Raw genomic sequence first — 13,988 nt, forward strand, 5'->3', positions numbered from 1 at the left:
TCCCTACAGTGTCACTGTGTTGTATAACACAACTTCAAGCAAAGTATTTTCCCAGCATTAGATAACTTGTGTAGTGAAAGAAAAGATTTCTAACTTTCATAGATGCAGCAGAGGTTAGGAGGGAAGATGATTAAAGGGGCATTGTTCACTAAATTGACATTTCAAACTTAAATATGTTTGGGTTTTAATTGATTAAATATATCAGAATCCCAATTCCTATTTTTATCTGTTCTTTTTCTGTCTTGAAATTAATATAATTGCAAATTTGGAAAGACAATTCTTTATGGAGGCTGTGAAAAATTTAAGTGCTATTAGGAGCCTTTGAAGAAGGTCACTTACCATACAAGCAGCCTGGACAGCTTCTGATACATTGCCTGCATTTGGTTCACACCAAAAAACATGGCACTCAAAATGCTGGTTTCCTGTATCCATAATGAAGGCAAACGTGTGAATGTCCTTGCCTACTCCCATGAAGGACAGGAACCGCACACGACACTCCACCATGATTTCCTCTTCATTCTGGTTATGAATCAAATGATTGAACATTACTATTCTGTGGAACTTTACTTTCTAGTTTCAATTGATTAAAAGGGGGAGAGACTGAGGCAGTATTGTGGAATTCCTTTTTATCTATCTGTATATATCCAGTGTGCTCAGCCCTGGGCTGGATCTCCCCTTCTAGGCTGTCACCAGAAGATGAAGGCTTTGAGTGTTGGCACTGAGCATGTAGTGCATTTCAAGTACTGCTTGTTTTGTCAAGAACTGTATGGCTACTATGACTCCCAAGGATACTGCCCTATCACTGGTATGTTAGCGATGCTGGTTTAAGACCTCATCAACAGACATATATAAAAGACATTCTTTGAAAGTTTCATTGTGTTCATCTCTGCAGAAAATGCTCTACAAAAGGACAGTGATGAGAAACACAGATTTTAATAGCACTCTTGGTTTCCATACCACAAGTAAAGTAAATACAGTTTAGAATTCAGGATTGCTACCTAGCACTTAACCTACAATATTTTAGGCTCAAAATTCCTAGAAAGGATAACAATGATTTTGTTTTAAGTATCTAATGAATACTGATAATGATTTGTATTTTTGAGAACATGCTTGGAATAGCAAACAAAGCTGAAGCTGATACAAGCAGTAAGAGCCCCTGCAGATTAATACCCTGGAAAGAAATAAAATGCAAGATAAGCAAATAAATTCTAGTACGAATTAACTCTTTCTACTAGTGTTTATGTGTTCCTGGTTTTCAACACTCAGATTACGTTAAATATGTTCTCAACAAGACACTCTGCCTTACTTTTTCATTGATGACTGTGACAGTAGCATCAGCAACATTCATGGTAACTGGCATCCAGTCTTCTTTGCTAGAGGAAGCCATTAGACTTTCAATGGCACTATTCAGAGTATCCATTCCTAAAATAGAACAAAATGCAATAATGAAAAATAAATACATACATAAAGGATAACAAAATATTTATTTTCACATAGTAGTACAGAAAACAGATTGTTTTCGACTCCTTATTAAAATGCATTTCATGATGGAAGGAAGGGCTGTGAAGCTGGTTTTCTTCAACTGCAGAAAAAACCCAGGTGCCTCTGGCTTAGAAAAATCAGGCTTGCAGCTTGTTTAGCTGCTGCACCATTTCACTTCTTTAGGGCCCTCCTCATCAGTAGCAGAGCTCATATTCAGAGAAAGCAGAAGAAAGAAACTGCTTTCTTGGCAGCTCCCAAAATACTCTGGTTGCAACACGCATGTTCAAAGGAGGCCCTGAATACTAGATGTCTTCACACCCTACCCTTCAAAAATCGCCAGCCCTTAAGAGTTTATGCAAGGTACTTTGGAAGTCACTCAAGTGTTACATACCCACAGGTTTAGCTACAGGTAGCATGCCCAGGTACTGGACGTGAAACTTCTGTACCAGTTCTGTCTTTGGTGTTGGGAAATCTACTGCATGGGAACAAAAATCAATTTCTGTTTATCAGCATTCACAGCAGGGAAAAACCCTTTTATTTCATCAATAACATAAAATAATTTACCCAGTAATTGTACTTTGAAGGTATTGTATGGATTAAAACAAATTTTCACTCCCTCTGACAAGAACAATGCTTAATAATTTCTAAAGGAATTAGGAATAACTTTGCATCACCTACTTCTTGATGTGAGCTAAGAATAAGGTCACGTTATATTGCTGTCATATTAAAAACCAGAAAATACAGATGAATGTGTCGCTGAGACATACAGACCTAAGTTTCACTGCATAAATATGTAAAATCTGGAATCTGGTTTTAATACCATCTCTGTTAATATGTTAAACACAGTCTATGAGTAATCAATAGTACTGTCCAAGCAGACAATTATACAATGTTCTTCTGTAATACTTTCAAAATCATAGAATGGTTTGGGTTGGAAAGGACCTTAAAGATCATTGAGTTCCAACCCCCCTGCCATGGGCAGAGGCACGTTCCACTAGACCAGGTTTTTCAAAGCCTCATCCAGCCTGGCCTTGAACACCTCCAGGGATGGGGCATCCACAGCTTCTCTGAGCAACCTGTTCCAGTGCCTCACCACCCTCACAGTGAAAAATTTATTCCTAATATCTAATCTAAATCTACCATAATTCAGTTTAAAGCCATTCCCGCTCGTCCTATCGCTACACTCCTTGATAAGCTATTAAGCTATGACTAATAAAGACATGCAAAGGCAACTTTCTTTTACCATGCAGTAGAGTGCAAAAGACCCTTAAATTGGATGACAACCCCCTTGCACCTCTTACCTTGGAAGCTGCTAAAACTGATGCTGAAACCAAGGAGGAATCCCCCTGTAGCTTCCCTGAATCCAAGGGATTAACGGGTATTGACCTGGTTTCAGTCAAACCATAATAAGTATATTCTGTTTTTAAGGAAGATTGGCCAATTTGTGCAGTCTCAAGTCATGAGGTATTTTATGTGAACAAGACAGTATGTGCAAGTAAGTAAGACTGCATTTTCAAAATCTGTATTTTGAAATAAAAGATGCAATGCACAAGCTGATATAACTGAGCAACTGTCAACACAACCTAGAAAAATGTTTAATCTAATACAGTAGAAAGTTACAGTCAGAGATAGTAATTAAAAGACAGGATTACACTCCTGACCTCTCCACCCACCATGTTCCATCTTGGTCAGAAGCAGAATCAGAAACAAAACATACCTAAAATAGGACCATCCCAAGGATACTACCTGTAACATACAGTACCTTGCAGAGGAACATCAAGGGTGACATTTGTCCTCTCTTGCAATGAGCTGCAAGCCATAGCTTTAGCATTCTTCCGTTCGGCCATAATCTGAAGAAGATAATGATCATAAAGCATTAAAAAAAAAATAGTCATGTAGCAACTACAAGTATAAATTTACTCGTATTACAACCCTAGTTTCTGAAATCTGAAGTAAGTCAGAAGCCGCATGACGAAACAGTTCAATCTTTTTAAATACCAACTTTAATTTTCCTCTCAGTTATTCACCATTCCTTAAGTATATAAAGAACTTAAGCGGTGTCCAAACCTAGATGAAAGATACATGGAGAAGGAAAAAAAACTACCCATTTTTGTCAACAGAAAAATTGCAGTAAGGGGTAATATACCATGAAATGTAAATTTTTAACACACAGAGAAGAATGTTCATTATTCATGTTCCTCTCTGATCTATCTTCTGCTGTGCATAATTTTTCCCTTCATTCTTATGTTTCTTCTGGAATTAAAAATCCCATGCAAAGTACAATCTGTTCTTCCCTCAAAAAGTATAATATTACCAAAAGAGGGAAAAAAAAATCTCACTTCAAAATATCCATTTTGGACAATTATTCCCTACAAATACATGACTGCGAAGGGACCTAGGGAAGCTAAGAGAGTTTTTCCACAGCTCATATATGAAGTTTTGCTATCTGCTTCTTTATGCTATGACTGTTAATTGTAATTAAGCTATAAAGATAACTGGTGTTCAAGCAGATGACACATGGTCTGAAGATGCTTCTAGCAAATATCTTTTTTTTTTTTTAGGTTTTGTATTTTGGAAGTATTTTCTGTTACAGAGTCACATGATAATATTCCCCTCTGCAAATGAAAAATGATACACGCTAGCTTAGGATGAAGCCCTGACTCAGCAAAGAGGTCCAGCATGTCAGTAAATGCCAAGTGGTTCCCTGAAACAGGAATACATCTATTGCTGAATTACGAAAGAACATGGTCTACTAAACAATACTGTCCTGTTTTATTCTGTGTTACTATTAGCTATGGTTTTAAATGCTTAGTGCCTCTCTTATCCAAAATTAATGCCAGGAATTTCATGTCATAGTTACATATGTGACAGCTCTACTGCCTTTCTGATACCCCAGTGTATAGCTACTGTGGCAGTTATTGATGTTGACCTTACTGGATAAAAGCAGCTGTGGTAGGGCCTGTGGAGCATATTTTTCCCTGCTAGACTTGCCCGAAACATCTGTGAGAACTGAGAGCTGGAGGAGAAAGAGGAGAGACATACCAGATCTAGGCTTCTCCATTCAGCCATTGCTGTAGTCCCTGGTGTCAAACTTCACCAAGCACAGCCTGCAGCTCCCTGGCCACCCTGAGCAGCTCCCTGACCCTGACACCTCAGGGACCCAAGCCCCTGACACCCTCAGGCACACAAGCCCTGACAGACCTGCCAGGCTTTGCACAGTTGCTGGGCTACCTTCTGCCTCTGCCTCAGGCAAAACTCTGCTGCCCAGAAGGTTACAGACACCCTGTGTAAACGCTCACGTTGTTTGCATGAAACACCACAGGGTCAGTAGCCATGTCCGCAGTGTTGCAGAAATGAAAAATTTTTAGACTATACAACTGGCTACAGAGGTGAATTTGACATCACTGCTGCCTTGCTACTGCTGCATGAAATGACCGTACAGAGGACACTCATGAACTGATCATGCAAGAAAAGCAAAATGAATAACCACGGAATGGCGCCAAATGCATATGGTAAAATGACTGAGAAGAACAGCCCTCTCCAGTATTACAGACAATACAACCACAAGCAGGAACTAAGATCCTTTATTATTTGTAACTGGAGTAGCTCAACTCCCCCCTTCCCCCTGATTTTTTAAGTGGGCAGCATCATGTTAGCAGAACTATTTTCAGATCTGTCCTGCTTTGAAGAATACCATTCAAAAAAGGTCTCATTTATTTACAAAGTTAAACATCACCATTAATTGAAACTGCATGTTCTTCTTCCATTTTGAACCCACAGCTTCTTTATTATTCAAGAAAACCTTCAGTCTCTATACACACTAGTCAAATCAAAAGCACGTGCCATCATCCTCAAAGCTAAATTCTCACTCTCCCATTACTCCCATCCATTTGTGTCCTTTTCTTTACAAATCCTCTACACTGTTTCTTGTTGCCAGTAACATAAACTAAACTAGCACTGCATACAACCACTGATTGTATGTACTAGGCTCAGGGACCTATAAACAGACAAATGCAGCTGACTTTAAATCCACTTACCTTTGAGCAGATTTCGTGTAAACTTGTGGCAATGGCTTTTGCAGGTGTGTCACATCGAAACACGTGACATTTCAGAATTCTTGTGTCTTTGTCTCTTGCCACATAAGCAAAGTCTCTGTGTAAACAAAATGAATTGACACATTAGAAACAAACAATACTAATTAAGGCATTAGAATAGAATTAGAATAGAACAGTATTATCTCCAAAACAGCAAGTCCTACTTAAATTTAACAAGCGCAAGTCTCGGCTGTCATAAAACACATGCCTTAGACAAAGCAGATTGTCAAATGTAATAAATTGCATACCCACAAAACATGTTACATTTGGTGCTTAACCTATACAATTAAAGAGCTCATTACAGTTTCCTAACACTGGCAGCTTATTGAATTTACAACACAATTCCAACTGCATTTGTAAATACACAGGAAAGTTTACTGAAATATTTTATCAAAGACAAAGCAGGGAAAAGATTGCAGATTAAGACAGAAAACACACACAGCTCTTAAATGCTAAAAAAACTGAGAAAAAGCACACGATATTCTAGTTAGAGAAAAATCATATTTCAACAGAGTGCATAAAGTGTTTAAAATATGCCAATAGTAATTAGCAATCTGGTTGCATAAGGGAGATGTGAACCTGCTGAGCTTTAGGCCACTAATTGGCCTAAATTTCTGACCTTATTTTTTCAGAAGTTAAATAAATACCAGGTTAAGGACAGCCCCAGCTCCAAGGGCCCATCACCATGGTCCCATAGTGCTAATTTGCTAATGACCCTCTTGGGAAAAAGACATTCATTAACTCATTCAAGTGTGGGAACCTGAAGCTGGTTCTGCAGGCACGCGGAGAGGGCAAACAGACAAAGCCAGGCTTCCTCCCCATTCAGTTAGCTTCTTGCTGTACCAGACTGCACTCCTTAGCCTTGCACCTCTGCCTTCTCATGTCCTCCAAGCAACCACAGCCCAGTCCTACTTTGCAACCCTCCCGCTATCACCAGGTTTCTTTGGGGTTTTGCGTCCCCAGCAGAGCTACGCTGAGTAGCTAACTACAATCAGACCAGCCAAGGGAAGCTGGAGCTCCCAGCAGCCTCTTACGTCTGAAGTCTCTTTCCAGTGCCTTTCCTCATACATGTAACTAACGACCAGCAAGATCCCCAACTGATAAGAGATAGGAGGGATATTTCAGGTGGACAAAACTCCTTATTGTCCTTCCCTCCTAAACCACGGGTTTTATATACAGGAATACTTCAGTTTATACTGAAGTCTGTAAATATCCCGAGCAGGGTTTAATGTAGCATGGATTGCCAATTTCTTCTTTCATTGCAGATGCCCAGCGAGTTAAAGAATTTTGCACTGAAGTTATGCAAGGAGAACCAGAGACTGTCGCTGACAGATATCTGGACTTCCAGCTCTGTACGAGATATGAATGCTGTCCTGCAGGTAAGTACCTTACATGTATTTAATTCAGTAGCACCAGATTTTGTCATTAATGAGCTCTTGCAATGAGAGGGGCAGCTGCCCACGGCCTGAGATGCTCAGGGAAAGGCACAGGTTGTTCCTCTGTTTAAGTGCTTTGCAACCCAAAGCCCGATAAATAATACTTTAAAAACCCCATAAAACTACCAGGAGCTGAGATCTGGAAAGAAGTCCATGTGACTGAACTGTGCAGAAACACAGTGAAGCTGGAGGGACCTCTCCATCTCACTGCATCCCAACCTGCAATGGGAGGCATCAGGGCACAGCAGAGACGAGGCAGCAGGTGCAGCAGCACCCCGCCAGCACGTGCAACACAGGCATCCTGGGGAGGGACAGTGTTACTACCAGTTGCTCATGATTTACAGGAAAAATCACAAAGCAATAATCCAGTAAGGTGCTGTCTATTGCAGCTGTGAGGTTTCCTGGCTCTAGCCTGACCCCCAAGCACATGGGTGACAATCTGCAAGAGCCTTTTGGCATGTTGTTCCCTTTTGCTACACTGCAAGTTCATGGAGATGCTGAGTTCCAGCTGGAATCTTGCTCCTGCAAAAAAGCTGATGCTTTTTGGCTTATCTGTACATGTGCCAAGCCTTGCTTTAGAAGGGCTTCCTCCTAGCTTGATGTTTCAAAAGCAAATGGAAGACTCCTAGCTGGACTCTAGTAATAAGACTAAGAGAGGGGGGTATGGCTCAGCTATGGTCTATGAAAAATTAGCAGCTATGGGGAAAAAAATTAAACCAAGTGCCACATTAAAAATATGGGAGACTTTCACCTCTTGAAGTAAGCTTTCAACTTTACTGATGCTTCTGAAAGATCTGCAAAGCAGGTATTTGGAAATGCTCAAGCCCACAGGAGTCCCACATACAATATCCTGAGCTCTTAAGAGACTGTGCCTGGTTTGAGAGCTGTAACTGAGGACTTTCCAGACATCCTAAGCATTTGGGATTTTTGTTCTTATGTGTTTGGCTTTAGCTGCTATCTTTCAAGTGCCCTAAATTTCAGACTTCACATTTTTGAGTCCAAATACCTTCCCTTACAAATATTTTAACTGCAATGCAAAAACATTGTTCACTTAACAAACATGGATTTGCTACTATAACTTCATTAAGATTTTCCCCCCTTTACATGCAAGAAAACTTTCTGGCAGTGACCGTCACTTCAGGGTAGCAAAGATGCATAAGCAAGCAGGCTGCTGTGCACACCTTATTACTGGATCAAGGTCTGTTCTTTCAGAGTGCAGACATAACAGCTGAAACCTACATTCGCATAACTTAAATAACATTGAAAGCCATCTATGTGACCATTACGTGGCTATTTATTACCATTTAGAAGCATTTACCTCAAATCAACACTACTCCTTCAAGCACTTGTGAAAAAGTGATTTATGCATTCCTTTACAAGATGACCCTAGGAAGAGCATCCTGTTTTGCCAACTTGCTTGCACTGTGCAGAAGCTTGTTTGAATAAACAGAAATCTGCACAGCCCCAGGAGCACTGTACAATACCAGGATTTCTAATTATAAGGCCACAAAAGAGTTGCACAAACACAAAAGACAACTTGCCCCTTCTGTTAGCCATACAGCTACCTGTGAGAAGCTTCTTTCATTAATAAAAATTAAGATGGGACAAAGCCACCAAAGCAAGTCATTGGGGCTTAGAGGACATAACATGTTGGCAGCAAAACCCATTTGTAATAGCCCAAGAAACTGTGGTCCAACCTTTGATCAGTAGCTCTGGCAATGTCCTAGCACACCACGACTGCCAAAATAAACCACCGTGCTTTGCGGTAGGAGACCACATCACGCAGGGCATCTCCACCGCGCTGCCATGTCCCTGATGCATGGACAACCCCTGAGGCCACATTAAATCTCATCCTGCAGAGAGTTTATCTGACACTCAAGCTCAACTGCAGGGATTTTCAGCCTTAAGGGAATCTGCAAGATAATACTAAATGTGTTTAGTCAGCATGTTATTTCCCAGTGGAGGCAGGGCTCAAAGGACTGCAGAGATAAAAATGAGTCAAACAATTAAGACTGTGTTAAACTAAAGACCGAATTCTGTCAGGATCAAAGATTTTGGTAATAAAGGAATGCAACTCATAATTATGCCCCTGTAAGCACTGACATTTAATGAGCTCATGCACTTTTTTGTAAGAACATTTCTCTTTTCCTGGAATGCCAATGACAGCCAAATGAACGAGCCATCACACGGAGCCTGGCTACCTCTCTGAATGTTAGGACCTGTGGTGAGGACAGGGAGAAGGAGTCTGATGGGTGTTATGGATGGAGTATCTCCAGTGGGATGCTCCAGGTGACAAGGGGGCTCACCTGTCACTTTAGTCCTGCCACGGAAGTGCCTGCAACCCTGTTGTCCCTGCAAGAGGAGGATGACAACAGTCCTGATGAGACAGACTTGATCTGTACTTGCCAAAGGGCAGATACTACCCACAAATATGTTATTTTTAGTCAAAATACAGTGTGTTTATTTTCTGATGGAGCTGATAGCAGCCCTACATACAGGCCACCTAACATTCCCCTCCACAGACTGCTGCGGGACTTTTTTTTCTAAGGGTCACTTTCAACCCAAACCATTAAAGGTCACTAGTCCAACTGCCCCGCAATAAGCAGGGACATCTTCAAATAGATCAGGATGCTCAGAGCTCTGGCCAACCTGACTTTAAATGTTTCCAGGGATGGGGTATCTTTGGGCAACCTGTTCCAGTGTTTCAGCACCCTCATCGTAAATAATTTCTTCCTTATATCTAGTCTAAATCTACCCTCTTTCAGTTTAAAACCCACCACCCCTTGTCCTATTGCTACAGGTGCTACTAAAAAGTATGTCCCCACCTTTCTTATAAGCCCACTTCAGGTACTGGAAGGCTGCTATAAGGTTTCCCTGGAGCCTTCTCTTCTCCAGGCTGAACAAACCCAACTCTCAGCCTATCCTCGTACAGGAAGTGCTCCAGCCCTCTGATCATCTTTGTGGTCCTCCTCTAGGCTCGCTCCAACAGATCTGTGCCTTTCTGAGGACTCCAGAGCTGAAGGCAGTACTGTAGGTGGGGTCTCATGAGAGCGGAGTAGAGGAGGAGAATCACACTTCTTGACCTGCTGATCACACTTCTTTTGATGCAGCCCAGGACACGATTGGCTTTCTGGGCTGTGAGCACACATTGCCAGCTCATGTCCAGCTTCTCATCCACCAGTACCCCCAAGTCCCTCACTGCAGGGCTATTCTCAGTCCCTTCATCCTCCAGCTGGTATCGATACTGGGTGTTCTTTTTGAAGAAATGTTGACACATCTACTGTTTGCAGTAACTCTCCAGTGAGCACCCTGGAAAGCCCCCAAGCCTGTGAGAAATGTCTCTGTCCCATGAAACTCCACTCACGTTGAGTCACCGAGCAGAAGTGTCAGAAACGCCACTTCCTGCCTGCCAGGGCGTTGACAGGTGCTGGGAAGGCACTGCCAGTGGCACCTGGCTCATGCCTCAGCTCAGCAAGCACTGCCTCAGTACCGTAGCGGTGCGTGCACATAACACTTTCGTTGACCCTCTCCAGCACTTGATCCTGCAGCTTCTGTAAATATTTCTGTGTGTAACTGTATGCACTCATAAACAAGGCAGTATAGCACAATCACAGGAGAAAATGAAACACCAGCTAGTATTTCAGTTTCAGCTACTGAGAGCTAATAAAACCCTTGCAGTGGTGTTTTCAGACACACACTGGTATTTCACTTTAAGTACCTGAACAGCTTGAACAAAGTAAATTGGCCAATTACACGCATGGATTGTGAATATGCATAAACCTTTACATGATCAGGGCCTGCATCTGTAAATGTGCTGTGACAGAGGAGGAAATCCGAGTTCTTCAAAACCTGTGGTACTGCATCACGCACAACCCTGCCACCACCACCAGTTTTCAAATCATCAATCAAAATTAGCATGTGAACTGTCCTTCTCCCTTCTAACATGTGCAGACAATACAACTGATTCATTAATTCATGAGGTCACCTAGATGCCCATGCACTCCCATGAGCGGTCCTACACGGCAGCCCTGTAGACAGGACCGGAGTTAGGGGTACAGGCTGGTGGCAGTCGGCTCCTCCAGTGCCAGTGGGAGCCTTGCAGCTTAGCTTCAGGCACTTCTATGCATCAGGGAAACAAAACTGAGCTCCACACTCCCTCCTGGAGAAGGAAGGTATGGCTTTGGAGATTCCAGAGTACCTGCTCCCTGAAGCATCAATAACAAAGTCAAACTTGGGAAAAGCTTTGTGTTTCCCTGCACTGGACCAGAAGGCAACAGCTTCTTGTTTGTCCAAAGCCTTGAATACCAAATAAGCCCAAAGGCTGCTCTTCAATTCTTCTTTCATTTCGGATCCCTTCTGGGTTGCTCCATCTGTAAATCTTCATTTGACTGCAGCTCATTTGATGCCGATTAACATTTAAGTGAGATTTATGTGCAACCAGCCCCTTTAGTAATGAGGAAGTGCCAAGCAATGCGTTTGCAATAGTAATTCATGGAAAAAGGCAAATGACTCCTCTTACCATTCTCCTGTCTTTACACTTTGCTGGAAAAACAAGAGAAAAAAGAAAGGCAAAAGCCTTTACAAAGCCCATGGCTGGATACAGAGCTAGCACAGGATTAATAGATCACTTCTCATCTAGCTGGAGTCTTCTGTCTCAATAGGCCGTGTGTGCACATGACATTTATGGAATTGGAACCACATTGCCTGGTAAAATTCCCTTCCATATCGGTGAGGAGAGCAGCAAGGTGTTTAGTGGAAGAATATTGTTGCAGAAAAAAAGCTGTATATTCTTAGAACTTTACAACACAAGCGCACCACTTCTGCTGATAAAGGATTATAGAGATGGGGTACTGCACAGCAGATATTTCTTTGTTTTTTTAAATCATTTACAGATGTACTACATGATCCAATAGTATCTTTCTGGTTATAGGAACTAGATATAAATAATCTGGAAAAAAGCTAGAAAATAAGAAAAATAGGTAAGAAAATTATTTTGCTGCACAAGTGGGCTGGAACAGTTAAAAATTCAGTAGAAATTTCTTAATTTTGAAAGAGTACAGGACTACAGAGGGACATTTTAAAAAGCAATTTAGAGAACTGCAAAGACAATATAAGGAGCTAAGTAGAAAGGAATTTCATTTTTATTTGCTCCTTTACCCTCTTTAATTGGCAAATGTCTACAGTAATTGACTAAACCTTAGATAGCTATACCTATTTAACACCTGGCTAAGCATCACTTAGCTGCTCAACCCTGGATGAATATAATCACATTAAATGCAATTTATGCTGATGCTGTCCTGTTAGAGTAGCATTCATAGCCATTTGGCACTATTAGGCTAGAGTCCTAGGAGACATCCCAATTAAGTACAGCCCAAAAGAGCAGCACAGCCTCTATTACCTTCTATAAATTTACTTCTTCAAAGGACTGTAGAACAGCACTAACCCCTCCTTTTTTTTTTTTTTTTGTTTAAAGAAAATCCAACACCCTAGCCTTGAAGTCTGAAATAAAAATTTTTTACTCGTATCAATCAAAATTCAATTGCTGCTATTTAAACCAGCTATATTAAAATGATACACATGCAGGAAAATGTAAATTGCTTTACAGATTTATGTATTACAAATTGGAACAAGAGTCCTTGAACCAGAAAATGATATCCTGTGGACTTGGCTTGAGATTGATTGCAATTCATGCAGAATAGCCTACAGAAGATGACTGCTGATTTCTACACACTGGTGTGACCATACAGACTCCCGCAACTGTGGGGTCACAGAGCACACACTGCCGGGCTGTGGGGAAGCTATCTCTGGAGTCTATAACCTTCAGGCTTCACTTTGCTTTCCTGCAAACAGCTGACCAGCGATCTGTGAAACCGGGAAGTAAAAAGGGGAGAGCAGCCATCACTACAGCAGAGCGGTGTCAGGAGGCTGCCATTCACCAGTGAGACGTGAACATCCACAGCGGCAGAGTAAATGAGTGGAGAAAGAGAAAAGCAAGGAAAGTGAGAGGAGATTGGAGAAGAAAAGTGGATAAATATAACACCAACAAGACCATGCTCTGGTGTGTTTCTTCTATGACATACAAATATTCTAGTATCACAAACAGTAGAGAAAATGAAGTGCAAGAAACCCAGCAGTAGTATGTATGACAAAAATTACAGATCTTCTGGATTAACACTGTAAATCCTTTACAGAGACACTTCTTCCACACAGGAAGAAGGGGAATGATTTATAGCTGAAATTAAGTCTGGGACTTTGTTCAGTCACTTGTGTTTTTATCAGGGTCACGTCAAAGAATTTATGAAGTTAGGGAGAAAAACTTGAAGGTAAGAAACCAGAAGTAGACAAAAGAAACACCATTTACTCAAGCTACAAAATCTTACTGAGGACCTTTCAGCTTCCATTTCATCTACCAGATAGACACTGAATGAAACCACTGCTTCCCTTCCATACACTCCAAAGGAAACCCACAGCCCCTTCTCCAGGTGAATATACCAACCACTTTGGAATCAAATCATGCAGGATAAGGAAGAAAAATAACTACTCCCACAAGTCTTCTCCTTCCCATTTCTCACAGATAGTCACAGTACATTTAACCACATGTACACTCAGTGGTTAGAGTTGGAAGAGATGTGGGAGAGAATGAGTTTTCCCTACGTTTCTGACAGTTGCTGGCAAGCCTAAAAACATAGAAAAGCCTTGCACTTCTTCTTCACTCCAAGTGCTCCATCCCACAGAGCTCTTGCACCTCTTCGGCTGCTTCCCAGCTACAACCCAGAATGGCAGACTTGGCCACCACCACATTACCATGGTCATTAATTTTTGATCCAAGTAGCTAAGATGCTCTCCAAGCATCCCAAAGAAACTTTTTGGAGACTTGTCTTATTTCCATTCTCACACAACTTGAAAATGGGTTTCCTTGCAGCAAAACATCAGTTCTGCATTTATTAAATTCTCCTCAGATGGTCTGGCATTGACA

The 13,988-nt window shown here is 41.4% G+C and overlaps 1 protein-coding gene across 1 annotated transcript in view; it reads right to left on the bottom strand.

The window, feature by feature from the left end:
- The window catches only part of APBB2 (amyloid beta (A4) precursor protein-binding, family B, member 2), a 10,774-nt gene extending 806 nt beyond the window's left edge, over positions 1-9,968 (bottom strand). Inside the window, exons 1-7 of the mRNA XM_010075489.1 lie at positions 9,855-9,968; positions 9,319-9,364; positions 5,520-5,632; positions 3,245-3,332; positions 1,874-1,957; positions 1,307-1,422; positions 340-519 (exon numbers count right to left, since the gene is read on the bottom strand). Coding sequence (XP_010073791.1) covers positions 340-519; positions 1,307-1,422; positions 1,874-1,957; positions 3,245-3,332; positions 5,520-5,632; positions 9,319-9,364; positions 9,855-9,968 — 741 coding nt within the window. The remainder of the gene's footprint in view (positions 1-339; positions 520-1,306; positions 1,423-1,873; positions 1,958-3,244; positions 3,333-5,519; positions 5,633-9,318; positions 9,365-9,854) is intronic.
- Positions 9,969-13,988: the final 4,020 nt, after the last annotated feature.

Source organism: Pterocles gutturalis, unplaced genomic scaffold (assembly GCF_000699245.1).
Source record: "Pterocles gutturalis isolate BGI_N339 unplaced genomic scaffold, ASM69924v1 scaffold29407, whole genome shotgun sequence".
Classification (NCBI taxonomy): Eukaryota; Metazoa; Chordata; class Aves; order Pterocliformes; family Pteroclidae; genus Pterocles; species Pterocles gutturalis.